Raw genomic sequence first — 25,662 nt, 5'->3', positions numbered from 1 at the left:
AGCAACTGAACATCTTTCCTCTACATTTTGAACAAGTCATTGATTGTTTTAGTCAAAAGCGATCTCCAGAAAATCCATTAACAATTAAACTGTCTTTGCACCCTTTTCCTTTAAGGTCAGAAAGAGCAACACAGGATTTAACTCTACATTTAATTCTAGTTAATCTGATCATTTTAATAGCAACCTTGCCAAAACCAATTCAAATTCCCACCACAAGAAAAAACTACACTAAAACTAAACAGTTCTTAAAAGCATTTTGTTTTGTTTTGGGTCAGCCTCACTCAAAATTTTACATTTGTATTATATGATTACCTGCTTTGTTGTATGGCTGTGTTGAGGTGAAATAACAATGGTTCTTTCTGTTGCTCCCCTATGATTCTTTGATTGACAGGGAGAAAAAAAACACAACTAAACAGGAGTCATAGATCATTTATTTATCAATCAATATAACCAGAGAGACCACATTGAAAACTACCTCTATTCTCTCTGAAGACCCTTCAGTTACCTCAGCTGTTTTAGAGATACACTGTCCCACACTCTTCAATCTTCCTTTGCAAGGCACACCTTAAATTAAACCAGGAATCTTGCTTTGGACTAAAACCTCCTTTTCTATCATAAGCCTCCTGGCACCAAAAGGGAGTTTCTTATTCTCCGCTTCTGCGGCTCGAACCGGTGTTCTGTCAGATCAGCATACCCTGTCAGACCAGCACACCCATAGTAACATGCATGCATGTCGTCAGATCGCCATACGCTTAAAAAAACACCAAAAACTAAGTAATTAAATTGTACATAACATTTTTTGTACATGACTAAAGGAATACACGCCCATTGAGGTAGTCTAAAGTGTATTTTTCATACAAAACTAAAGGGATAGTCATGCGTTGAGGCAGTTTAAAGTGTATGTAGAGAAGGGTCTAGCTGCACCTGCAGCCATCTACAAAACTTGTCCTGTACAAAACACACCTCCCCCCTAGCCAATATTAATTGAAGAGAATCAAAGGTGAACGAGATGCCTACTCCTAGCAAGGTTGTATTTGTCCCATAAAAAAGTAATAATCTTGTTCAATGTTGGGATTAAAGGAATAGTTTAATCCATGATCAAATTGCTGTACAATTTTGCGAGCCACGTATTTTGTTTTCTTATATTATGTCATTTTCCAGGGACTGCACATGCTTTAAATATTAAAATTAAAATGTTAGGAATTGCATTTCTAAGTTAATTTGTATAAAATCCTGCTGTTGTGAAGTAGAGAACACAGAAAGTGAGGCTGTCTATATTTAAACCAGTTTAGCTTTAAATTCTGTTTACCTCAGACTAAAACGTTTTGTTAATTACATCACGCATAAATAAATGACCCTACTTGTCTTTTGCTATGCTTTTCTGGTAGCAAACTATGGTTATGCTAAGCTGACACTTATAGTGTCAGAATTGCATACGAGTATGCAAATATGACGTCTTGTGCATGCGCATTGATTATGGGTATGCTGGTCTGATGGGGTAATCTGATCTGACAGAACACTGGCTGTAGCTAGATCAGTGCACCCAAGGCCGAATCTGTTCTTCAAATTTCTATCTATGCTGTTCAGTTCTGAGCAAAACTCACATAGCTCAGCAATTTTCCTTTGTAATGATACATTTGAAAGTGATTACATGCTTGTGTTCATCATCATAAGCTAATACATTCAGTTGATATTGTAAGCTAATGCATTTATTTTCCCAAAATTGTAACAAGATTTTATTTTATTCAACACAAATACACAAAAAAAATTCAGTACACTTTTTGAGCAGCCACAGAATCTACATTTTACATCTATTGTTTTGTGGAAATGAAAACAGTACAGCATGGTTGCTCTGCTGAAAGGAGCAAAAAAAGGTGTAGCTAAAGAGCACCATTAGATCCATGGGCTTTCAGTGCCAGAAACCTGTTCAGTTTGAAATCAAAATCCACGGGACGTTCACTGGGGGGTTTGTAGCCCCCTCTCATCACCAAACTCAGGTACGGAATGAGCTCACTGTTCTCCTCAAATGATGCAAGCTTCTTCTTGTACTTCTGTCTGGTAGAATTTGTGCCATTTGGGTTGAAAGCTTGTAAAATAAAACAACACAACACTTTAATCGTTGTCATCATAACAGCCGGCCCTTTTCCTGCAATTTATCTTATGACATTTTGCTCACCTTTCAGATAGAATGCAACATAAAGAAGAGCTGACCTTTGTATACTGACAAAAGGAAACTTTGGTTTGAGAGACCCAACAGCTGTCATGGCTTTAATCACTGGGACTGCTGCCCCCTAGAGACAAAAAAAAGTTCAATTTAAAGATAATTCTGAGCAGCAGATACACCATAAAATTCATGACATAGAAAATTTTAATTTAATAAGACATCTAACCTGTTCCAGGTAGCCCAGTGTTGGAAGAGAGGTGAGGGAAACAGGCTCACAGAGAGGAGGAACCTTACAGGGCAGCTTTTGGTCCCAGTAGGTTTCAGGCATCCTTGACATGGTCCAAGGAAAAAATAGTTTTTGTTTTGCAAGACAGAAATATAGTGATCTAAAGGCACATTGCCCCATTGCAGATTTCATTCTGTTTTTTGCCCCTTTGTCTTTCATAAATGTTACAGATCATGTCATACATTTTCAGAACAAAGATGACCTGAGTACACACAATCAACAAGTTTCGAATGATTATTTAATTTGACAAAAAGGGCAAAAAAGTTATAAATCAACCTGGAAACAAAATTAATACCCCTAAACCTAATAATCTTAATCCTAAAACAATTATTATTTATAATCCAATATAGTGCTTAACTACACAACCATATAAGCCTGTTTTTAAATTTAATTTATTCATCTTTTTTTTCCACTCTTACTCTAAGTCGACTTTAGGACTTATTTTAATTTTGCCTCATTTGAGGGTTATCAAGCATAGACCCCCTGTTTAAGGTAATTTCACAGCTTCTCAATCTGATTTACTAAATCCAGACTTTGACTATTAAACTTCAAATCCTTTTGTTTTGGGGTTGCTGGAATGCTTTAGATTAATGCGTATATAGTTTGCTTAAGTTAAAGGTCACACATTTGCTGCAGGACATAAGGACCGTTTTTGTTTTATGTTCGATGGAATTGAGTGCATTTATCTATAAGGAACATTTTATGTTTTTTTAATAAACAGAAAAAATGCTCCAAATGTGAGATCTTTTCACAGTGGTTGTTTTTTTCAGTCAGCAGTTGTTTTGATCTTCCACAGTCTCTTTCTTATCCTAGTCCAATAAACTAGGGCTGCAACTAACGACTATTTTGCTCATCGATTCTTAATTTGATGGAAAAAGGTTCCTTGAAGAAGTTTTAGGCAGAGTTTAAATAAAGACAACTTCTGGCTAGAACATATGAACAGATAAAGGTTTTAGATCTTGAATGTAAAAAAATATATTTTTTACAATTTGGGTATAATAACTGATGTGAGTGGGTAGCTCTTTAAACTAAATGCATGTTTTAGTCTCAATATTGAAGTTAGAAATTAATCGACTGCTAAATTAGCTGATGATTGTGTCAATAATTGCTCCAGTTGGTTGTTTCAGCCCTAAAATAAACACTGACCTTAACTAAGACATGCCAGGCCTTCAGGGGTCTGGATTTTATCCTGGATGTGTTGTTGAGTTGCTATTGGAAAAATCTTGGACACTCCTTGCAAGGTTAATCACTAACTTAGGTATTTTCTTTTGACTGGAATCCCAAGACATTAGAAGATATTTGCGAGCTTTTTCAGACTGAAAAATGTCAATAACTTTGTTTTTATCTGTTTTTTTGTTTCATCACAGCTTGGGCATGATATTTTAACCTACTTTATGTTGCCAGAGGTTTAGTTGCAGTGGATTCGGGATTCTAAAAGGCTGACATTTATCAAGGTTGGATGTGGTTACTCATGTTCAATTAAAATTTAAAAACTCTATAAGGGGCAATTAGGACTTTATAAAAAAAAAAAAAAAGGCTAGCTGGTTTAGAGAGGTATTTTTCTTACTAAACAATTTGGCTGAGAGCAGCCTTTTATTTAACCAAATTATTTTGTCCCATTTAAAAAAGTTAGATGATCTGGAAAAGGATGGAAAAAGTAAACAAAGAAAAAATTTACATAAAAAAAAAAAATATATATATATATATATATTTTTACAACTGTACCTCAGAAACTTGTCCTGTTTCTGTTTTGTCTCAAAAATGTAGAGTCTTCCCCTGTATTCCACTGCATATTCCAATTTTCCTTGAACTAATGCTTCATACCTGCAATACATTTTTTTTTTTTAACATTCTAAACATTTGTCAAAGCGTTGCATGTGTTGCATATTATAATTTCCAACAGAAGTGTGTACCTTTGCTTTCCATCAATATAAGTGACAGGGCAGAAACCCTTCATTTCAGCCTGCTGAGGGAATTTGTTTTTCACCTGGAACTCTGTCAGCTTTCTTGGCAGTAAGTGAGGCTGTGGGAGGTCATGTGGACAACAAGGCGCCAGAAACTCATCGGGAGTTGACAGGAATGCCTGTTGTTATTAACAGAGAACATAATGCAACTGTTCTGGAATAATCATTCATGCAATTTGTTGACAAAATATATGTAAACAAGAATGTTACCAAGGGTACGTAATTGATGATATTACACTAACCTGTAGATGGCTATCACCACATAATCGATAATACTTCCTTTTGTACTCAGCAGCATGAGTCAAGGCTGCGGTTTCTGAGCAATCCACCAAGTGGTGAAGTACAGCGAGACAAACGGGACAGTAATGGCCAAACTCTCCTAGGCGGCAATTAAGCTCTTTGGGTGTGATGCACAACCTGCTGATGCAGGCAGCTTTCCCTGTTAAACAATGCATGCCATTAAAAGGTTTGTAAACAATGACAAAAATCAACAACATTTTTCAGTTTTAGTAAGTTTCTTCTAGTTTTTCCAACTCTTACCACTTTGTGCTCTGTCCAGGTAGGAATTCATGCATTTCATACTGATGTTAACTTCCTTCAATATATTATTCCAGATCCACCATTTGTTTTTCAAGCCATCGATGACCAACCAGTTCTGATGCTGCTCTTGGAAGAATTGCCTTACGTGTCTGATCTCTTTCTTGTAAGAAGAATCCCAACTATGTAAGATCGTAGGGCTGTCAAGCTTCAGGTAAGGCCTAAGATCATGTAAAATAAAGCAGGAGCAGGGTTCATTATGTTTTCAGTTATTTTGTCTTGACAAAACTACCCATATTAATGAAGGCTTTTTTACCTGCTGGGGTTTATCTTTTCAACACAACCTCTTCTAAGAACCTCCACTGTATCAATATTAAGCTCAAATACTATCATAGGGATGATACTACGAGACTCCATGAGTTTTGCCTGCTTAAGAGTCGCTGGAAAGCCATCCAGTACATACCTGAAACATTAATGAAGTCAGACATTTTTCCTACTGAAAAAAAATTACCTTTTTGTCTTACAGTACCTTGCAAAAAAATGTATACACCTTGAACCTTTTTCCTGATTTTGTCATTTTACTATCACAAACTTCAATTTGCTTTATCTGGATTTTATGTTGAAGACCAGCAAAAAGCAGTGAAATCAAAGGAAAAATTCTATATGTTTTTCTATCTTTTTTTTCTCAAAAAAATGAGAAACAGAGTGGCAGAGTGGTAATATTAAATTTTATCCAGAGGATCCAGCAACCTACAGAGGTTGCTTCTTTAGTTAAAGTCTGTGCTCAATCAAGAGTCGGTTTAAATACAGGTGTTCTCTGTTTGGCTTAAGGTCAGTTGAGAAAAATAAACTGCTTTAACATTTTTAGCATTTCACATTAGCAACATTCATTACATCATTTGAAAATAGCATGCACTGACTGCAGAAATACAGATGCACAGCATTCTACTTGAAGTGACATGTTAGTCAAGGAGAGCTTTCATTAGAGAAGCAGAGAGGAGGCTCATGATAACTCTGTAGGACCCGCAGAAATCCACATCTAATACTGGAACATTTGTAGACAGGAAAACAAAAGTTGTGCCTTCCATATTTATAATGTATCCTTAATGGAACAGCAGCAGTAAGAATTTGATAAAGGAAAACCAGGATTCAAATAATTACAGAAACTAGCCAGTATTGTTGGCAGATGAATAGAGCTAAATGCATGCTTTGATAAGTTATTATCATTCTTTGTAATCCAATCGGACTGAGTCTGAGAGTTTATGCAAAGAAGAATGGGCAGAATTTCAGTACAAAATTGGTAGAGAAAACCACAAAGGACTTGCAACTGTCACGGCAGTGTGCAATACTGTAAGTGGAGCTATTATTGTACAATTTTAAATGACCAAACATCTTACCCTTGAATGCTGCACACTGAGCGAAGGAGCATCACTTCCAGACACTGAATAGCCAGTTCATCAGGCAAAACAAGGCCCTGGTTTAGATACCTTCTCATCTGGAGCGCCAAATGGCTGTGCTCTCTGTGGTTTAATACCATTCGCATGGCCTCCCTAATAGAAAGCCGAGCCAAACCATATTTTTCACCAAACATTTGTGCCACTAAAGACATAAACGATTGACAGGAAGGTAAAATCAAGTAAAGCTGTCCTGGAGATTGTTTTTAGCTGCCTTAAGACCTACCAGTGGTTTTTCCAGATTTAGGAGGTCCAGCCACAGCTATTTTTATAGGTAGGCTGGGAGTAGGCTTTGGCTGTCGAAGGTATTTCAAAGGATTAAGCATAAACAGGTTGCGGTTTTCCTTGGATCCAAAAAAGTAGATATATTGATTAAAGAGCAGGGCACATGTATTCCTCAGAGGCCACTGCACCAGCTGAATCATGTCCTTCTCTTTGTATTGCTGGATTTCATGAGCAAAAACAAAGGTTACAATACAGAGAATCAGTCAGTTTTGGTTCGCAAAATAAAACTGAATATACACTCTATTCCTAAATCCCTTAATCATGCCAACCTGGACAGGGTCCCAACAGCCAAAGGCACTGTGAAGCTTATAGGAGGAGATCAGCAGCTTCTGTGCAAGTTTGTATGAGATGGGCTGGCTTGTTTGGAAAAGTGACTCCCTGTTCACCAGCAGGGGGTTGATTTTCTGGAAAAGATCATACTGGATGATCCTCAGCTTTTGAGATGCGTTGCAAGGAAGTTTGGATATTTTATTTTCACTGAGGAGTTCCTGATAATAGAACAAAAGAAATCAGCTCAGAAGACAAAAACAAAAACACAAAAATGTTAGAATCTTGCTCTAAACAAGAAAGAAGCATAGAGGAACTGTTCAGCCATCATACACTCTCCAGTTCTGCTATTAGCATCCAGCTTGTTAATCTTAAAAGGATTTCTGTATTCATACTGTCACAGTTGCAAGGTTGGCCACATCTTTTTCAAAACGGTCTTTTAGTTCCTTCTTGATCCTTTCATTCGCATCGTTTTCCGTCTCCTCATTTTTGACTCCCACAATATCGTCTTCCTCAGGGAATTCCACCTTCAGTATAGCTTCTATCTCATCTCCTATGTCAGACAAATCTTTGTCCTCTTCATGATCTTTTTTTACCTGTTTCATAATCAGTGTATTTAAATGTATATAATTTAGAGACTGGTTAGAAATTAGCTGGGATAGCAAGGCTGTGGAGAGTTTACTTACAGTAAAACTGGACTGTTTAGGGCCATGTTCTTGCAAAAGTTCTGCCCTTCTCTTGGATATCTTCTCTTCCTACATTAAAACAGTTTAAAAAAAAAAGAGTTAAATACTGTTAAAAAACATTTTCTCCCCAAAAACGGTGAAAAGAAATATGCCAACGCAACAATAAAGGTCAGACTCATACTCGATTTATGCTGCGCAGATGGCGTAGGAGTTTTAACTGTTCTTCTTGCTTAATGCGGAGGTTGTGCCACTTGTTAATGTAGGCTGGCAGCAGACGCTGTTTAACATCCTCAACTTCAACTTCCAGGACAACAACAACATCAGGGAACAGCTGCCTCTCCATCATGTACTTCACATGCTTAGGATCACTAGGGAAGCCCTCCAAAATGAACCCTGTAGACCTAGAAAATAAGTAATATTCTAGTCAAGATTTGAAGTGTTTCATATTAAAAAAAAAGTTCTACAACAGATAAAAAAAAAAAAAGCCCAAAACAAATTAAAACAAATAGGTGTATCGCTTCAGTTAAAGCTTGTGGAACAAGCAAGGAAGAGATGATGTTTCTTTATGTCTGGCAAAAAAGTAAGAGATGAAAATTGTTCTACATAATGAGATCCAAAATACTGTATTAAATATGCGATACTGCAGCAAAATCATTAATAATCAACAATGTTACAATAATTATTTTTGCAAGAATTGCACAGGAGAGTAAAAAACACCCTTAAAGGGACATTTCAGTAAAATAGAAAAAAAAACAACTATAAGACCAGTGATAAAACATGTTTTTACCTCCTAAGTGTGAGACTTTAACACATCAAATAACCACAGCCATGAGCGTGTTTTGACATTCACTATTTCAAATCCTTTTTGCAATGAATGTTTCCATTATCTGCAGAGGGAAGCCAGCAGGATATGCTATATATAGAAGGTAATTAAATTGGCATGTTCTGCCAAGAACATTTAGCTATGGCATCCTTGTGTCTTTAATAACTAACCTGTGCATTCATGTTTACTGAAGCACTGCTGCAGATTAACTTTAAAGTGTTGTTAAATGGACTGAATTGATAGAGAAATTTAGTTGATAAACCACCTACTCAGTAATATATGAAGCTACTGCCTTCAACTATCTACAAAACGCATTTTTATTTTCAAGGGCCACCCAAATTCCCTGCTTTACCAGCAGATGGCAGGAGGGCTACATTAATAATTAATTAGTAAATAAATAAATAAAATAAAAAAAGCACATGCACAACGCTGTACCCACTCCTGAGAGGGAACGTCTATTAAACGCCTGCGAGAGCATGCACAAGGCCATTTCTCCTCGTGCACACTGTGTTTAAAAGTTGCTGTTGGCATCATTCATACAAGGTTACTTTCTAAAAGAAGATTTGCAATTTTTCCACCATGTCAGACTCACCGCTGGTAAGTAAAATTGTGGACGAGCCCATAGGAGGGCCTTACGTAAACATATGACCAGAATGACTGACAATTAGGAGGAAAAATTATTTAGATGATCCACCCGGAAAAAGAACATCCTCCATTATACTTTTAAATAGTGAAATTTTTCAAAATATTTTTTCATCTTATATATAAAGTTTGAAGGAAAAGATTTCAGAATAAATGTAACACAATGCAAATCTTGTAATTTTATGAGAAATGTCTTGGGCGAAACACTTTTAAAGATTGTTTTAAACATGCATGCAAAGATGAAGAGTGTCTAGTAATATTTACCTGTATGGCTCTTCTTTAAAGTAGGGTAAAATAATTGTATCCAAAATGGGTGGACTCAGTGGCTTCCCATGGGATAGGTAAGCTTTGATGGCTAATTCTTCTTCAGTCATAGCCTCCTGTTGTAAATGCAAAACGAAAAAACAAAGGTTATGCACAAATATTTTGATTTGACCACTAAATATCTCCTTATAATATTTGGATAAGAACCAGAGAGTCATATGATGGCAAAGAAAAAAATTAAGAAAACCTCAATTTTGTTTATGTTGCCAGAGTTAAGTTCCACGTCCCTTTCTCCAACCGTCTCATCCTTTATTAGAGTCTCCAGATGCTCCAAATCATGGTTGAGCCACAAAACCTCATCTTCACAGGGAACCGGTGCACCTGTCTTGGCTATGATCTGCATTTGGAGTTTCTCCCTGAACTGTATGTGAAAGAGCCCAAGTTTCTGTGCAAGCCATTCACCATGAGTTGACTTGCCTGACCCCCTAGTGCCAAGCAAAAAGATTCGCAAGGCAGGAGGCTTATGTTGGAGGAAAAAGAGAAATATGTGAGGGACTGTATCTTCATCTAATAAATACACAGTTTCAATTCTCCATTAGCTTTTACCTGAAGGGGCTCTTTTCGTGCAACAAACTGTGCAGGGTTTTGTAGGAAGGACTCTCTGGCCTCTACGGTGGAGAAGTAATAAATCCGTTCACGGTACTTGGCTGATATTTTATCCTTAGACGGCCATAGGACATTGTTGTTTTTTAAGGCAACAGGGCAGAAATGCTTGGTATCACCTAACGACCTCTTGATTCTTGACTCCGACTGTAATTAGTGGTTGAACAAAGACATTTACAGCATAAAAAAAAATCATCTGTCAATAAAAATAAATCCTAAACTTTTAAGATGTGGATGATTTTGTAATTTTTATTCTAAATCAGAATCATTTGTCAGCATACTAACCTCATCTTCCTCACTTTCTGTCTCATTGTCACTGCTGTCTTTCTCGGCTGTTTCGAGTGCCACTAAGGCCTCAGTATCTCCTTTTGCCTCATACGGGTCATGCATAGAAATCTGCCTAGCGACATACTGAAATGGCTCTAAAGAATATGCATAGACAGTGCTGTGAAAAGTATTTGTTTTCCTTACACATTTACACCATTTTTGCATTTCGTGTCACCTTAAAGTTATAGATGATCAAACAAATGTTAACATCAGAGTAAGATAATCATCATATTTTATAACCTGAACTATTAAAGAAGGGCATATCTGTAAAGAGGCAAATCGTTTTTTTATTGCATTGTAATTCAAGATTTTACCGCAAAATCTCAATGTTTAATGCTGAATGAAAACTGCTATTTATGCTTACTTTCCATCTTTTGGATTATTTCTTGAAGCAAATCCTCAGGGCTCTTGCTCCCCACCTCAAGGTTGAAGTGGTTGACAGTTAAACTGGACTGCATTGGGGCCCATTCCCTCTCAAATAGTTGCATTTGCTCTTTATACTCTTTCCTCTCTGTGATGTTGGAAGAGCCAGAGTAAGAATCCTCCCAGAGTGCTGGAGATTCTGCAAGCAGAATAAAAAGAGGAAAGGTTTTAGGTTGCCATGTTTATCATCAGTCTTTTTTTTTTATAGAGTTGAATCTATTTGTTTAACAAACAGCAGTTTGAAAAAAATTTTACAGATTGATTTCTCTAAGGGTATACTGCAAAGTCAGAAAAGTAAGATTTTTTTCTTTCGAAGATAATATTTGAAAACAGGACAGTAATGAAATTCACAAGTTTTGAAGAGTATGGACACATGTTACCATCTGTCCCCTCAGCAACAGTCTCTTGGTCTGACTGCTCCTTTTCATTTCTTAGGCGAGAAGAGGTTATCACAAAATCAGAAATGTGCATCAACCTTTTCAAATATTTTTAACTGTAGAAAAGTCACTGCATCCGAACTTACGATCCATTTTCGTTTTTCTGAGACAGTTCATCCTTTAACCCCTGCTTGATGGCTTCATTCACTTTTTCCTTCTTCTCATAAACTCTCTTTAATACTGCATTGTACAATATATAATGAAGTGGAAGAATGAAAGACATGTCATAAAATAGAAGGTTGGCATAACAAACACAAGAATCATGCACTTACCCTGATGCCCGCTGCTGTCTACGAGACAGATGATCAAATCTGGCAGGATTGCAGCTTTCTCTAAGACAGCCATTTCACTATGGCTCTTTGGAAAGTTGTCAAGTACCCAACCAGTTCTGGCCTCAGCAGTGGAGTCCATTCCCTCAATCTGCGACATCAACTGTATTAGCTTAACACTGAGATTTATGTATGTGTTGACATTTTATATGTATTGGTCATTTAAAGAACGTTCTAAAATACATTTATTTCTACAATAAAAAGCCTATATCTTTAAATGATCTTGATATTGGATGCATGGTGGATAAATAAGAATGGAACAATATTGAAAGGAAAACAAAATAACTCACTGTAAATACAAAACCTAAAACTAACCTCTTGAAGGTGCTTCTGCAACACATCAGCATATATTTGAAAGGGAAATGGGGCCATTTTTTTGGCTTCCTCAACGGCATGAAGCACCAAGGTCTTTACTTCGGGATGATCCTCTGTCACTAAGAAAAGCAGAATATTACTGTACATATATAACTAAACCTACTATTAAACCAGTGGTGTGATATTTGCTTTCCAAAGGAACAAATTGTTTTTGCAATAAACATATATGTGAAAATAAGAAAAGATAGAAGAACACTACTTGCCTAAATGTTTTTCACCATCCAACTCCATTTTCATGTTGATTTTTTCTATAGCAGTTTGTTTGGTCTCCTCCTTGATTTTCTCAATCCTTTCCTCTTCAGCCTTGGCTAAAAGTGGCTGTGAGAGCTCTTCTATATTGAGCACCACTGCACCATAATGCTGGGCCAAAAGACTGCATATGGTGCTTTTTCCAGCCAGAGGAGGGCCAATGATTGAGACCTTGCAAGGAGGCCTAGGCATTGGAGGAATGAGGTACCTAAATGGATTTTCTACAAACTTGCAGTAGGCCTCCTCAGATGAGAGTATGTACAGCTTGTCCTGAAAGCTGTGCAATGTTTGAGAGGTAAAACCATTTTAATCAGTCACAACTGGAAAACATGTATTAATTCATTTGATAGCACTCACCCAACAGAAAATTCATGCTTTCCTTCAAAAATATTGCCCTCCTTTAGGGCAACAGGACAAGCTCTGCCCCAGCGGCTTCTTTTCCACGGAAAACCAGGTGCCACAGTTCTGATGGAGGACATATATTTTAGAAGGTATTCCTGTAAAATAGATAAACACCAAATAAGATAGATTTAAGTTAAATCCGTAGTAGTTTCAGCAGAGAAGTAGCGTCTCCACTCAAGTCGTTTTACAGTTACAATAAAATAATACAAAAGTAAACCATGAGGATGACCATACTGTGTCAACAATGTCTGGTAGTTCTTTAGCATAATGGCTGAGGAGGACTGGAACAGAGACATGCTTTATAGCCATGGTTTCAAGACGGGCCATCACAGACTGCAAGACAAAAGTAGAAATAAAACACAGTCAGTTAAAGACACCAGATGGTAAAATTCTGCATTTCTGTCTTTACCATGTGTAGTTCTTCAGTTGTACTGTTTCCATCCAGATGCAAGATGTAGAGGGGGTTGTGCTCTGAAATATAGTCCTGGAAAAATGTCAAGTAATAACAAACATATTTGGTCAAAGAAGTATTTTTAAGACCCTCCGCGGTTTCTTTAAATGTCTAGTTTTTCATTTTGTTTTTGCATAACTTGTGTTATTGGAGTAACTCACAACAAACGATCCTAGGTTATGTATTTTGTGATTCATTGCAATCGGTTATGATGCATTTTATCCAGTCTTTAATATGACATAAATACAATAGAGTAGGCTACTCTTTGTTTTGTTGTTGTTTGTTTTTTCTATAACATGTAAATTTAACAAACAGATAAAGAGTCCGACTACAGTGGCTAAGACAAGGAGTAGACTCAAAGGTGCCGTAGGAGATCTTTGGAAAAACGGTTCCAGAAAGCTTTATTTTTGAAAATACACAACCATGCCTCTCCTTTCAGACCACCCCTCGAAACCACGCCTTCAAAACACATGAACGCGCATGCTGTCTGTCGAGGTGTTTGGTTGTTTCTGAGATCGACAACGACACAAGCCGAGACAGAGTGCTCGTGACACAAGTTAACATCATAACAGTGGCTAGCTTGCAGCCATGGCATCCTCGTCTCTGTCTACATTTCTCGTTCATGTGTCATGGTATGCGCGCAGGAGGGAGGGAGAAGCAGAAGACCCTGATTGACGTCTCAGGAACCAATAGTGGACCACTGACCGTGTTTTGTGATTGGTGGGTGTTACTCATTGATTTCACACTGTAGCGGGGACCATTTTTTTCGTTTCACTTCTAGACCTTCTATTTCACTGCTTGCTAAGCGGCTGTGGGGAGATCTTCAAGTCACATGGTACAAAATGCGTCAGAAAAGATCTCCTACTACATCTTTAAGGACAAATCTTTGGGCTTAAGTGTCCAAAATAGTTCCAGTTTTCCTATTTGGGGATTAAAAAAAATACTACTTTCTGAGCTTTCTCATAAAAAAAGACATTACGAACTGAAACTAGAATTGGTAAGTTTTCTTTTTTTAAAGTCAGAAATGTATCAACATTTAGGTCAGAAATAAATGGATTCATAAAAAATGTTTATATATTTTTAGACATAATTATATTTTTTGTGTCAATTCTTAAACATTTTAAGTTGTGTCTCAAAGTGACCCAAATGTAACAAATAAACAAAAAACTTTGGCAGACTGAAAAATGATAAAAATCCCTTTTTTTTGCCAGGTTTGCACTTGGAGGCTAAAAAAAAAAATCCCCCCCCCCCCTTTTCTGTTTGGCATTCAAAGTTGCAAATTCTAAAAAATGCATGAAAACTCTACATGTAATGCAAGTAGCCTATTGCAGTCCCAAAAATGGCAGTCTAAGGGGACAAAAGTGATCATAAAATTTTATGACTTGCCTCCAGTGGTTTAAGCAGGTAGTCCTTATACATGTTAATTCTGGTAAATGCATTTCTGGGCAGATTTTCTGGTATCCACACATTCTGGTCAATAGTATCCTTAGAGAGGTCTTCCTCCTCATCCTGAGTGAATAAAGGAAACCAATGTATTATACATTCAATTTAAGGTTCAAAAGGCAAGGTTCCCACATTTAGTTTATATAATTGGCTTAGCTTATCTAACTCTAATCTTGCGATATGACATATAGAATGAATATATATGATATGACATATGGGATGAAATGTCTTTAATGGAGAGAAAAGGAGCCTGAATAATCCTCTCTGCTGTTCTTAACACTCTTCTCACGTTGTTCCATTCTGAGGCGCTGCAGCCTCCACACCACACAGTGAGACAGCTGGTCAGAATGCTGTCTTTGCATCCTGGTTTTCTTAAAATATAAGGTGAGTGACTGAGTGGCATTGTATTCAGAAATTAATTATTTCTTTTAGGCAATCTGTTCTGTATGAGGCTCCAAGTCATCTCAGGGATAATTCCTGGTAATTTCTTCTGTAATTTCAAAGATTTTCACGCTAACAGAGAAGGTCCTTTCTATTCTCTCTATCTCCTGGCGATCATATCTAGCATGTGTGCACTGCTGATGCAAATTGCAACTGCCTTTGCAAAATACTGGGGAAACTATACTTATCAAATAAATACATTCACTTAATTTCTCACAGAATTTAGCTTGGCCCTGAAACATTAAGTATTTCAGAGAAACTCAGGCCTTTGGTCTGAAATCCGGAAAAAACAACAGCAAAAACATAAGAACAGAAGGTTAGGCACTAGGAAGTTTGTGTGTAATAACTACCTGCCCCTCATCATCGTCCATAATCTCATTCCTGCTACATACATCCTCTTGCTTCCACTGATCGCTGTTGTATAGCTGCCCACTTTCTGGATTCTGCCTGAGACCTGACAGCCTTTGGATTAGATCCTTGTCTTCACACTATTAAAGGATCAGTGTTTTGCTCTTAAACACATAAGTAACTCAAGGGAGCAATTTGAGACAATATACATTTTCAAACTATATTTTAATGAAACATTGATTACCATGCAAAATACCAATTAAAATATAAAATGGCTACACAACTAAAAAACAACTTTCAACTCTTGGACTTTGACCTTGATGTTAATGATGAAATCGGGCGTTAGCTTGAGGTTTTGGATCAGTTCAATCTGTTGACAGATCTTTAGGGAGTCCTCTGATATAAATGGCAGGCAGCTCAGCACATAGCCTGCAGATAAGAAAGAATTCATCAAAAAATGGCGCAACCCAGAAATAACCTCCCCAACTGCCAATCTCATAAATTCTAGTTACAAACTGTTTAGGCTTTTTGTAATTGAAATATGCAAACAGTATTCTGTGCTTAAAGTAAACTTAACCTTAAATCACAAATGTGGATCATAGTTTACCATAGTGCTCAACATTGGGGGAATTAATCTTATCAAGAATCAGCTGCAAAACCACATCCTCCTGAATAGTTTCCCCTTCAGATAAGATGCTCAACAGCTGAAATGGTTTGAAAAATGCACATAGACAATATATTAATGTTAAGATGAAATGTATATATTTTTTTAACTATAGAGCAAATGTCTCTTACCTCTCTTCCCTCCTTGGTTTTGTTTCTAATATGTGTGTTGATCAGATAATTATCTGAAACAATTTTAAAAGTAGATATTTATCAACTGTCATGCAATAAATATGAAGACAAAATTAACTTACCATCAACGAGGATACAGTTCCACGTTTCTGCAATTTTTTTGGCCAAGGTCGATTTTCCAACACCCTGTTATAAAAGGGATATTGAGAATGGGGTTGAAGGAGGTGGCAATGCTTAGAATTACAAATTTTCCTACTTTTGACTGTTTATGCCCATTTCTATGTAAAGGAAGAGCTCATAATTAGATTAGCAATTCATTATTTAGAAGCTACTCTTTACAAAAGACAATTTCTAGAGTTATTTAGGTTTAAACAAACATTATCATTGGAGAAACTATATGATAATCATAGAGAACTTACTGGTTTTCCAAATATAATGAAGCAGGTGGGTTTAGCAGGAAGACGCTCTCTTCCAAAGTCATCTTCATCTAGATTATCCACAAAAGCCTCCATTTAAGCCTGTTTAAGCAACAAGTATTGTCCAAAGTCCCATAACAGACGAAAACAAAATACTGTTTGGGGTAACTAAGCTGCTGTATGGCGGTTACCATAGAAACCCAAACTCAGATCATAAAAGGGCGTTATACGTTTTTTGCAAACCCTTCTGTAATAACGACTACCATTGGTCCGTTTATATTTCTATACATTTTCCTTTGAATTTAAAAGTTTATTTAGTAAAAACAACAGAAAAGGGCACTAAACCTTTAGTTTTCGCGTTTTCGCGGCTTGAGATTTTTGACTCTGCGGCGCACCGTATCAGCTGATATCGGCTCATGACGTTCACGTGACTAAAATGAGTTCATTTAGCATTTCTCTGTATTCCGGGGCCTATCAGATTTCAATAGATATTAACGTTTAAGGAAATTGATGAAACCCGGAAAACAGTTTTTAACACAAGAAGAAATGAGAATAATAATTAACCGAAACGACTGTTGTTTTTTGCAGTTAGCTTGCTAACTCATTGGTGAGTTATGCTAGTTCGATAGGTTTGTTAATTAGATTGTCAAGAGGAATATAAACGAGTTAGAAGATTTACGAGCATTTTGTAGGTGTTTATTAGATGTTTTGAATATATATGTTTATTTTCACCCTGCAGCTCTTGTATTGCTTCTTCTGTCCTTCGATTTTTTTGAGACCAAAGGACTAAAAATGCCTCAAACTGCGGCTGTCATCAGTGGGATCCAGAGGATGGTTTTGTACGAAACAAGAGCAGTAAGTTAAAATGAACTATAGTAATTCCTCTACATATAACTAAAGGTAATTTCCTGTCAGTTTGGTTAAGAGGAACATCCAGCATTAGTTCCTGCTGCTATTTCTACCCTACTGGTAATACAAGTTTGAATTAAAAGCAATATCAAATCCAATCAAATGTATAACTCTTCTAAGGTCAAAGAAGACAAACAACTTTGCCTTTATTTTGAAAAATTATTCTAAATATGTTTATCTAAAAGGTGCTAGTTAACAACTGCCCTGTCATAGTACTTTGCTCTAGTTTAATACAAATTAATTTAATTTAACTAAAGAGAGGCAAGTAGATTATTTAATTACATCTAGTTATCATTATTATCTTAAGAAGCCTGACCATTGGTATCCAGATGTTGTCTTCAGCATGAGGAGAATAAATCAGTGATGTTCAATGCGTGCTTATTATTTGAGTTAAAAAGAACAACTTTCTTTTAACTGAATTAAACAATTAAACATAGAACAAAGATATACTGGTTTGAGCATCACATTTCCAAAAGAACTCAATAAATTAAGGCAAACTTTGGTCATTTTTAAGTAATCAAAAGTGAAAAGTCAGGATTTTCTCAGCATGCTTTAAAGTTATGATGATGAATAGTCAATTGTTACCCTGATGCAATTTTTTCTACATTTCTCAGCTACGATAAGTACGGTATTATTTTGGTCATTTTCTAAAACTGTATTGTTGAATTGGCCATTAGATGCTAAAACCCATAATTAAGCCTTTCCAGGCAGATGTTGCAGATTTGCAACAGCTAAATGTTGCTTAGCTAATTACTCCACATCCATATTTTAAGAGCGTTTGTTACTCAGAAGTACAACAGAAGGATTTAGTTGTGAATTTGCAACAAACAGTTTCTCTCCAGCTCACCAGGTAGCACTGCTGACTCACTTTCAACATGGCTAAGTCCTTGGTTTCACTGAAACAGATTTTGTAAGCACCAATTTAATGTAATTATCACTACCAATTTCCATTATTTTGAAATCAATACTACATAAGATGAATCATGAATGTGTATAGATATGAAACATACCAATTAGTAGATTTTATCTCCTCTGGGTTTTTCACCAGAGGCATCTCAATTTCAGTGTTGTGGATTCGCAACGTGTTCCCAAACAGGTACCAATGGATGCTACATGCTTTATCTACTAGTTTGCTTATATTTTGAGCAACAGTTTAACAGAAACGCCCTTCTCAAGAGGTTTTGAGATGTCGGTGGAGAAAAAGTTTGAGTTAAAGTTATCTCCAATTTTGTGAGAGAAATTTTTTTTTTCCGAATTTTGTTTTGTTAATTTTTTGGTTGTGACATTCAGATAAAGTTAAAGTTCATATCAGATTCAGTCTTCAGTGTTAATTTACCACTCCAGGCCACTGTTGCAAATCAGCAACATCCCAGAATTCATTGCAAGTGAAGGTCTCTCAAAAAAAAGTCTGAATTGTATAATATTACCCCATATGATAATTTTCTACAAATATCAGATTTTTCCTGCTAGTACAACTTAATTTGAGCCCGAGAGGGTTAAAGCTCATACAAAGTAGTGACTTTTTAAAGTTTTTTTAGATTTCCACTATGATGCTGATGTTTCAGCTTTCAGTATAGTTAACAATACCCATATTGACCTGACACCATAGCACAAATCAAACATGCTTTTATTTCTTATTTTGTGGTGTGAAATGTTAGAGGAGGCCTTGGTCAAGAGGTACTCCTAAAGCAGAGACTGCAACATTAGGTATGAGAACAGCTGACCCTTTTACTATTAACCAGTAGATTACATAAACTTTAAAGAGAAGTGGTGTGTTTCTATCAGCTTGCTAATATAGTAGAGTTTAAATGCAGGCTGATGCATTCCAATATTAGATCATGGCTGATATTGGACCAATAACACTCATTAAACGGCTGCTTTTCTTAAATTGTTATTTACGGTCAATTAAAACATTTGAATTTCAAAAGTCCTTTGTATTTTGGAAAAATCTAAACTTAATTTGTATTTTCTAGGTTAATCCATCTTGGTCAACCAACTCTCCATCCTTTTTTCACTTTTTTTTTTTTTGCAGGTTACACATTTAAAGTCTGATCTATAGGAAAATTACACCTTATCATAAAGTTTTGCATTTAAGTTTAAAAAGACATGATAAGCGGAATTTAGATTTTGAAGAAGGATCGGATTTTGTTATAAAAAATGTTTAGGAACCTAAGGAGGAGAAGGGGCTTGTGATTACACTAGTGTTTACTCAGTAAACACTAGATGGCAGTATAAGTTTATTTTGGGTCATTTCTATCTTGAATATCAGATTTGATCCTTTTAAGTATACTTTGACTGTCACAGCTTTTAAAGTTGACCAACATTTCTTTTTTTTTTGTTAGGTTTAGGTAATTTTGTTTTTTCTTAGAAGAAATTATGATGAGTTGTTATATTTCCAACTTGTTCTACTGGATTTATAAAGCAGATAAATGTTTCCACTATAAGTTATCGTCCCTGACTCTTATCTTAGTGTCATTCTCTTATAATTTAACCCAAGAGTAGAGTTAGTTATCATTATGTTTAAAAAAGATGGCTCTGTAGGGTACTGGGAACAGTGGAACAGGACAGAATGACTCTAATAGTAGCAGCCCATACGAATACATGATGTCCTACTTTTGAAGCTTCTTACTAGGCTTTGAATCTTCGGCCATTTTACCACTGAGTATGAGGACAAAGATGATAACATGACAAGAGGAGACATGGAACTGAAGTTCTGATACAAACCATATTATGGTGTTGCTCTGTTATCAAAACCCCTGACAGACAATAATTAGGCAGGGCTCATGTCATGTGTAATTGAAGGCAGATGTCATGTCTAATTTTTATTGTTGTATACTGTTTGTCTTCAATATATTGCTATACTTTTAGAAGAAGCCTCTCATAACAGTTGTTGTGTTTTCCCCAGAGATATTTTTTAGTTGGCTGCAACCATGCACAGACCAAACACAGAGTCCTTAAGATTGACCGCACAGAACCAAAGGACCTGGTGATTATTGATGATAAGGTAAGCAGCGGCTTTTCACCAAATAACTGTATCTGACAGAATTGTTGGTGTCGCTTGTTTAATGAAAGAAAAACCCACAGGAGTAACTTGAATCTGATAAAAGCAATAATAAATATAATTTCTACAAAGATAAACAAATGAAAGTCAGATATCACTTAGCAACCACGCTTCAACAGAACGAGTAAAAGAAATAAACCGATTCAACATATGATGCCCTTAACTTAATATTTTGTTGGTCAAATTTTGCTCCTCTCAGCAGGTGTTTTTGCCCACTCTTCATGAACTAATGGCTCCAGTGTTTCAGGTCCTTCCAAATATGTTCAATAGGATTTAGGTCAGGTTATAGATTTAGGTTATAGACGTACATTTCAGAACATTGCAATGTTTTCCTCTTAGCTATTCTTGGCTGTTTTTAGCTGTGTGTATTGGTCATTATTCTGTTGCAAGACCCATGATCTGTGACTGAGACCAAGCTTTCTGACACTGGGTAGCACGTTTCTCCTTTTCGCTTGATAGTCTTGAGGTTTTATTCTACTCCGATGAGATTTAAGGCACCCTGTGCCAGATGACGCAAAGCAGTGACAGAACATAACAAAGCTCCTCCATGTTTCACAGTAGGGACAGAGTTCTCTAGTTGATATGCTTCATTTTTCCATCTCTAAACATAGCGGTGATGTGCCTTGACAAAAAGTTCAATTTTTGCCTCATCTGCCTATTTGACATTCTCCCAGAAGCTTTGTTGCTTGCAACATCTAGTTTAGCAAATTCCAGTTTTGCTTTTATAGGATATGTTTTCAAAAATGGTGTCCTCCTTGGTCGTCTACTATTAAGTCTACTTTGGCTCAGATGATGACGGATGTTGCGATCTACCGGTAACTCTGGTGATCATTGATCCTTGAACTTGAAGTTCGTCTTTGATCTCTTCAGAAGTTTTTCTGAAGGGCTCCTTTGTTACCATCTGTATTACCCATCTCTCTTTAATTTATCATAAATTTTCCGCCATCGCCCATATCTAGGGAAGTTGGCTACAGCCCAATGGATCATAAATGTTTGAATAATATCTGCAGACTATAGTCACATGAACATTAGGCTGCTTGGAGATGTTCTAATATAATTTACCTTAACATGCTTGTCTTTAATTTTCTTTCTGAAACCCTGAGACAACTCTCCTTTGCTTCCTCTGGTCCATGTTGAGTGTGGTACACACCATGTCACCAAACAGCACGGTAACTACCTGTAGCCCTAAATATAGGCCCCCTGACTGATTACAAGATTGTACAGACCTTTGACACTAAACAATCGACACAACTTGATTTAATTTGCCCCTTTGGTCACATTATTTTCAGTCTTTTCTAGACCAGTTTCATGAGTTTATTTTTGAAAATAATTGAAACATAAATAAATAAAAAGCAATGTCTGGGGCTTTGGTGGCACAGTGGCTAGCGCACACGACCCATGTGCAGATGCCTTAGTCCACGACGCGGGCGACCCGGGTTCAAATCCAGCCTGTCCTTTCCTGCTTATCTCTCCCCCTCTTTCATACCCCCTTTCTTGTCAGCCTACTGTCCATAAAAAGCAGGCCACTAGTGCCGTAAAAACAAAAAAAATAAAGGAATGTCTGACTTTCATTTGCTAATTTTTAAAGATTTTTTTAATCTATGATTGTTTTTATAAAGTAATTTCCGTGACTATTCTGGGGTTTTCCTTCATTAAACAAGGCGGAATCAATTTTTTTCCCCATGCATGCGTATATTCTTATGTAACACAGCCCTATGTGTCTACAGTGAAATAGTTTAACCACCAAGCCTGTCCCCAATGTAATGTCTGAGCGTACCCCTCTTTTCTTCTCTGCTGATCTCTTCTAGAGTTTATGAGCAGCTTGTTGATTTGGGTTTGATCGTGTTGTTATCGTTTATTACAGATATGATGCGTGTGTGTTTTTATGACACATTCGTGACTAAACATGTATCACGTCATGTGTTCAGTTTTGAATATTTAAACCCTTATTTGTAAGCTTTATTTGTGTTAGTTCTACAACATTAAAAGTATTGAAAAACCTGCAACGAGTCTTAGATTTGGCAGTGGGTATGTGAGTGGTGAGCTTAGAACAAATAGCAAAACCATTTCTGCTTGGTTGATTCTTTTCCTATAATACTTATTTTTTGGAAAGAAGGAAGGACAGTGTCTTTATTTCCCCTTAAACTGCTACATTTCCAAGGAATGTGGGTGGGGCCTATGAAAAATTTACTGCATCCTCTCTGCCAATACCAAACGGCTATTCTGTTGGTAAATTCCTGTTTGATGGTGTTTATTGGATCGGAAGAGGGAAACGTTTCAACAAGCAAGACATACTGGCAAAGCTTATTCATGTAACAAACAGGGGCCTCAATAGCTAGTGAGAGAATCACCTTGCATCATGTCTTTATACTGATGGTCACAGGCTGCTGTGGGGTTGCATTTCTCAACCTGCATTAGTTTTAAGTTGACCAATATGGAAGATCTGGTTACTCTGGCACTAACGGCATACCGAAACGGATCCTCAGGTGTCCAGTGTATCAGAACTTTGACTATGATTATCATATCGGAGTGTTGTCAAAGTATTGACATAGACCAGGGTTTCCGTGGGTCATTAAAAATCATTAAAAGTCATTAGATTATTATTTTTTAAATTAAGGCCTTAATTGGCATTAAAACTCATAAAATTTGATTATTGTGGCATTTAAAATGCTTTTAGAAAAAAAAAGTATGTTTATAAAAACAATTTCATCAGATATATTATATCAGATATAACTGGTTCTGCGTGTTTGCGCAGAACTACTTCCAGTTGATTGTAAAGCCGCATATTTTCGGAAAAGAGGCTCGTGGCGGAGAAAAAGCTAGAGAATGGGAAAAGGCACATTTCAACAAAAGTGGCTGGAAAACAAGGAATTATATATATATATATATATATATATATATATATATATATCTATATCAGAGTTATGGATACTTGTTGATGCATTAAAATTATTTCTAAGAGAATTAAAAGAGCATTAAAAATCGTTAAATTAGAGTTGCTCATTCCTGTCTGAATCCCGATAGACGAGGATGGAATTCTGTCCCAGCCTGTGTAGCCATGGTGCTGCCACGGGTTGCTGAATCTCATTGTAAAATCTCTCATCGAGTTCATCTCCAATTACATGCTTTGTTTTTCACACCATCACACCTGCCCCCTCAAAAGCTGTTACTTTATCAGTACATCCATCATCTTAGAGTTCTGCACATTACCAAGATAGTTGTACCCCACAGTCAAATGTTCTTGGCAGAATCTGGGCTTGCTACCTTCACACGTTCAATGCAGATGTTGATGACATCAACACCAGTCGATAAAGTACATCAAGGACAGGCCTCCTTTCTTCCCTACCGTGCTGGGAGGAGCTATGTGCAGTCTGTTCTTGTTTTCCAGAGAACCATTTTGTTGTGCACGCCTTGACTGCAAGTCTTTAAAATATTTGCTTTCAACATACAGTTGCTTGTCTTAGTGTGAGCAAACATTATTTATGTGCTGTCCTCTGCTGGGGCGCCTGCTTACATAGACCTAATTTGAAAAATGGCAGATTGAATAAAAAATGTATCGTGCAAACATGCAGGTCGGAATGTTCTGATTGGATTCGGCAGGAATGACTTTGTCTTCAAATTGAGAGGGTTGGTTTATGCTGATTGATAATCCTGTTGGGATGCATGTAAAAACAGGATCATGTTATTCGGAATGAGGTAAGTTGACCTAAGTATGCATGTGTGCCCTGCTTTAACTTGACATGTTTCTGCTTTTAAAGTCTAGACCAGGGGTGTCAAACTGGTGCCAGAAAGGGCCAGCCAGGTTTTCTTTCCAACCAAGCAATAGCACACCAGACTTCATTAATCTCATCAAGTCATCATGTTAAGACTAGACTAACTTGATGAGGTCATTGGAGTCTGGTGTGCTGTTGCTTGGTTGAAAAGAAAACCTGCAGCCACACGGCCCTTTCTGGAACCAGTTTGACATCCCTGGTCTAGACGCTATTTTTAGAATATTACGACTGACACGTTTGGATGACACATTTTTAATCCGATTGGCTGTTTTATCCAGATTACTTATGGCTATATAAATCATACAATCCAGTGATTTGTTTGTTTTTGAGTCTGAATACATTTAAATACCATCACCAGATATGGTGCATGTAAGCAAAGAAACCAATAGTTTAACTTTTATTTATTGTGAAGTGTCCCATTGTTTGCCTTGCAAGCAAGATGAATTGTTGCAAGATTTATGAATTCACAAACTCCTGAAAATACCTCTTGCCAAAAGCCAACAGTTGCGTTTGACCTCGATACAGAAATGTTTCGGGCCAGTGAAATGCAGTGACAGGTATGACGTCAACCACAAGCGGAAGGCTGAAGCTAATCTTACATGGCATCTGCTGGAATACCTTCTATTTCGTTTTGAAAAGTGAGTAAAAGAATGCGATTCTTGCCTTTGTTGAAGGAAAGATGGTTGCGACTGCCTCGTGACTGGATTTGTTCAGAGTATGTGAAACGTCTCAGCTGCTACTGCTGCTTTGATTGGCTAAAAACTCAACATGGGTGGAAGACAACCAATCAGCTTGAAGAATTTTGCTGAATGTCCCTGCCTTTTGAGAACACTTTCTACATGGTGCTTCCTAGAACTTTGAATTCTACTCGATATCAAGCTATGAGATTATCCCATTGTGGTGTACATTATATCTAGCAGATAATTGCTTACATTTGATGAGACAATTTTGCTCTAAAAAAGAATACTTCAATTCAGCATCAAAATAGGCCAGCAACATTGACATTATTGTAACTTGAGTTATTGTGAGCTTTAACCATTTTGAGTGTATGTTTTGGTGCCTGGATGTTTGTTTGTGTGTGTGTTTGTGTTGGGCTAACTATGTGTTAGGGATGGAACGGTTTATGAAAACCGTCTGACGGTTCGACTGTCTCAGTTTGATTCACGTGTGTTTCGTTCGGTTCATGCGCTGCTCCTTTTTCTCATAGGCGAAGCGTTTACACTCCAGAGCAGAAGGTGGCGGTACTGCGACCAAAGCCAACCACCAGTAGTAAACAAGAAGAAGAAGAAGTGAAGCAGCGTAGCCGGGTGTAGCAGAAAAAAATCAGTTGTTGTGGAGAATTGTGTGGGTATGGCGAGTGGGAAAGAGCAGGAGTTGGAAGACGCGCCAGTAGCGCTTTATAGATCTGCTGTATGGGACCACTTTGCATTTAGAGTGACCTACGATGA

General features: G+C 36.9%; 2 protein-coding genes across 2 annotated transcripts in view; one reads left to right on the top strand and one right to left on the bottom strand.

The window, feature by feature from the left end:
* Nucleotides 1-1,499: 1,499 nt before the first annotated feature.
* Nucleotides 1,500-16,622, bottom strand: ak9 (adenylate kinase 9). The gene is made up of 34 exons (XM_038271148.1): nucleotides 16,475-16,622; nucleotides 16,178-16,241; nucleotides 16,056-16,108; nucleotides 15,868-15,964; nucleotides 15,577-15,689; nucleotides 15,263-15,400; nucleotides 14,415-14,537; nucleotides 12,987-13,061; nucleotides 12,812-12,910; nucleotides 12,533-12,672; nucleotides 12,130-12,452; nucleotides 11,867-11,985; nucleotides 11,495-11,642; nucleotides 11,309-11,402; nucleotides 11,166-11,215; nucleotides 10,727-10,924; nucleotides 10,321-10,457; nucleotides 9,979-10,182; nucleotides 9,620-9,892; nucleotides 9,373-9,488; nucleotides 7,825-8,044; nucleotides 7,644-7,712; nucleotides 7,353-7,553; nucleotides 6,960-7,178; nucleotides 6,632-6,848; nucleotides 6,349-6,550; nucleotides 5,268-5,414; nucleotides 4,955-5,172; nucleotides 4,657-4,853; nucleotides 4,364-4,533; nucleotides 4,176-4,274; nucleotides 2,391-2,493; nucleotides 2,177-2,291; nucleotides 1,500-2,086 (listed from the first exon to the last, which is right to left on the bottom strand). The coding sequence occupies exons 1-34, from the start codon at nucleotides 16,565-16,567 to the stop codon at nucleotides 1,881-1,883; spliced, it is 5,040 nt and encodes a 1,679-aa protein (XP_038127076.1). The 5' UTR covers nucleotides 16,568-16,622; the 3' UTR covers nucleotides 1,500-1,880.
* Nucleotides 16,623-17,167: 545 nt separating this feature from the next.
* Nucleotides 17,168-25,662, top strand: part of fig4a (FIG4 phosphoinositide 5-phosphatase a) — an 80,026-nt gene continuing 71,531 nt past the window's right edge. Inside the window, exons 1-2 of the mRNA XM_038271170.1 lie at nucleotides 17,168-17,326; nucleotides 20,286-20,384. Of these exons, the coding sequence (XP_038127098.1) occupies nucleotides 17,264-17,326; nucleotides 20,286-20,384 (162 nt within the window). The 5' untranslated portion in view covers nucleotides 17,168-17,263. The remainder of the gene's footprint in view (nucleotides 17,327-20,285; nucleotides 20,385-25,662) is intronic.

This window comes from Cyprinodon tularosa, unplaced genomic scaffold (assembly GCF_016077235.1).
Source record: "Cyprinodon tularosa strain WSP-4 unplaced genomic scaffold, ASM1607723v1 ctg791, whole genome shotgun sequence".
Taxonomy (NCBI): domain Eukaryota; kingdom Metazoa; phylum Chordata; class Actinopteri; order Cyprinodontiformes; family Cyprinodontidae; genus Cyprinodon; species Cyprinodon tularosa.
The sequence above is the reverse complement of the archived record's forward strand: the minus strand, read 5'-3'. Positions and strand labels throughout refer to the sequence as shown.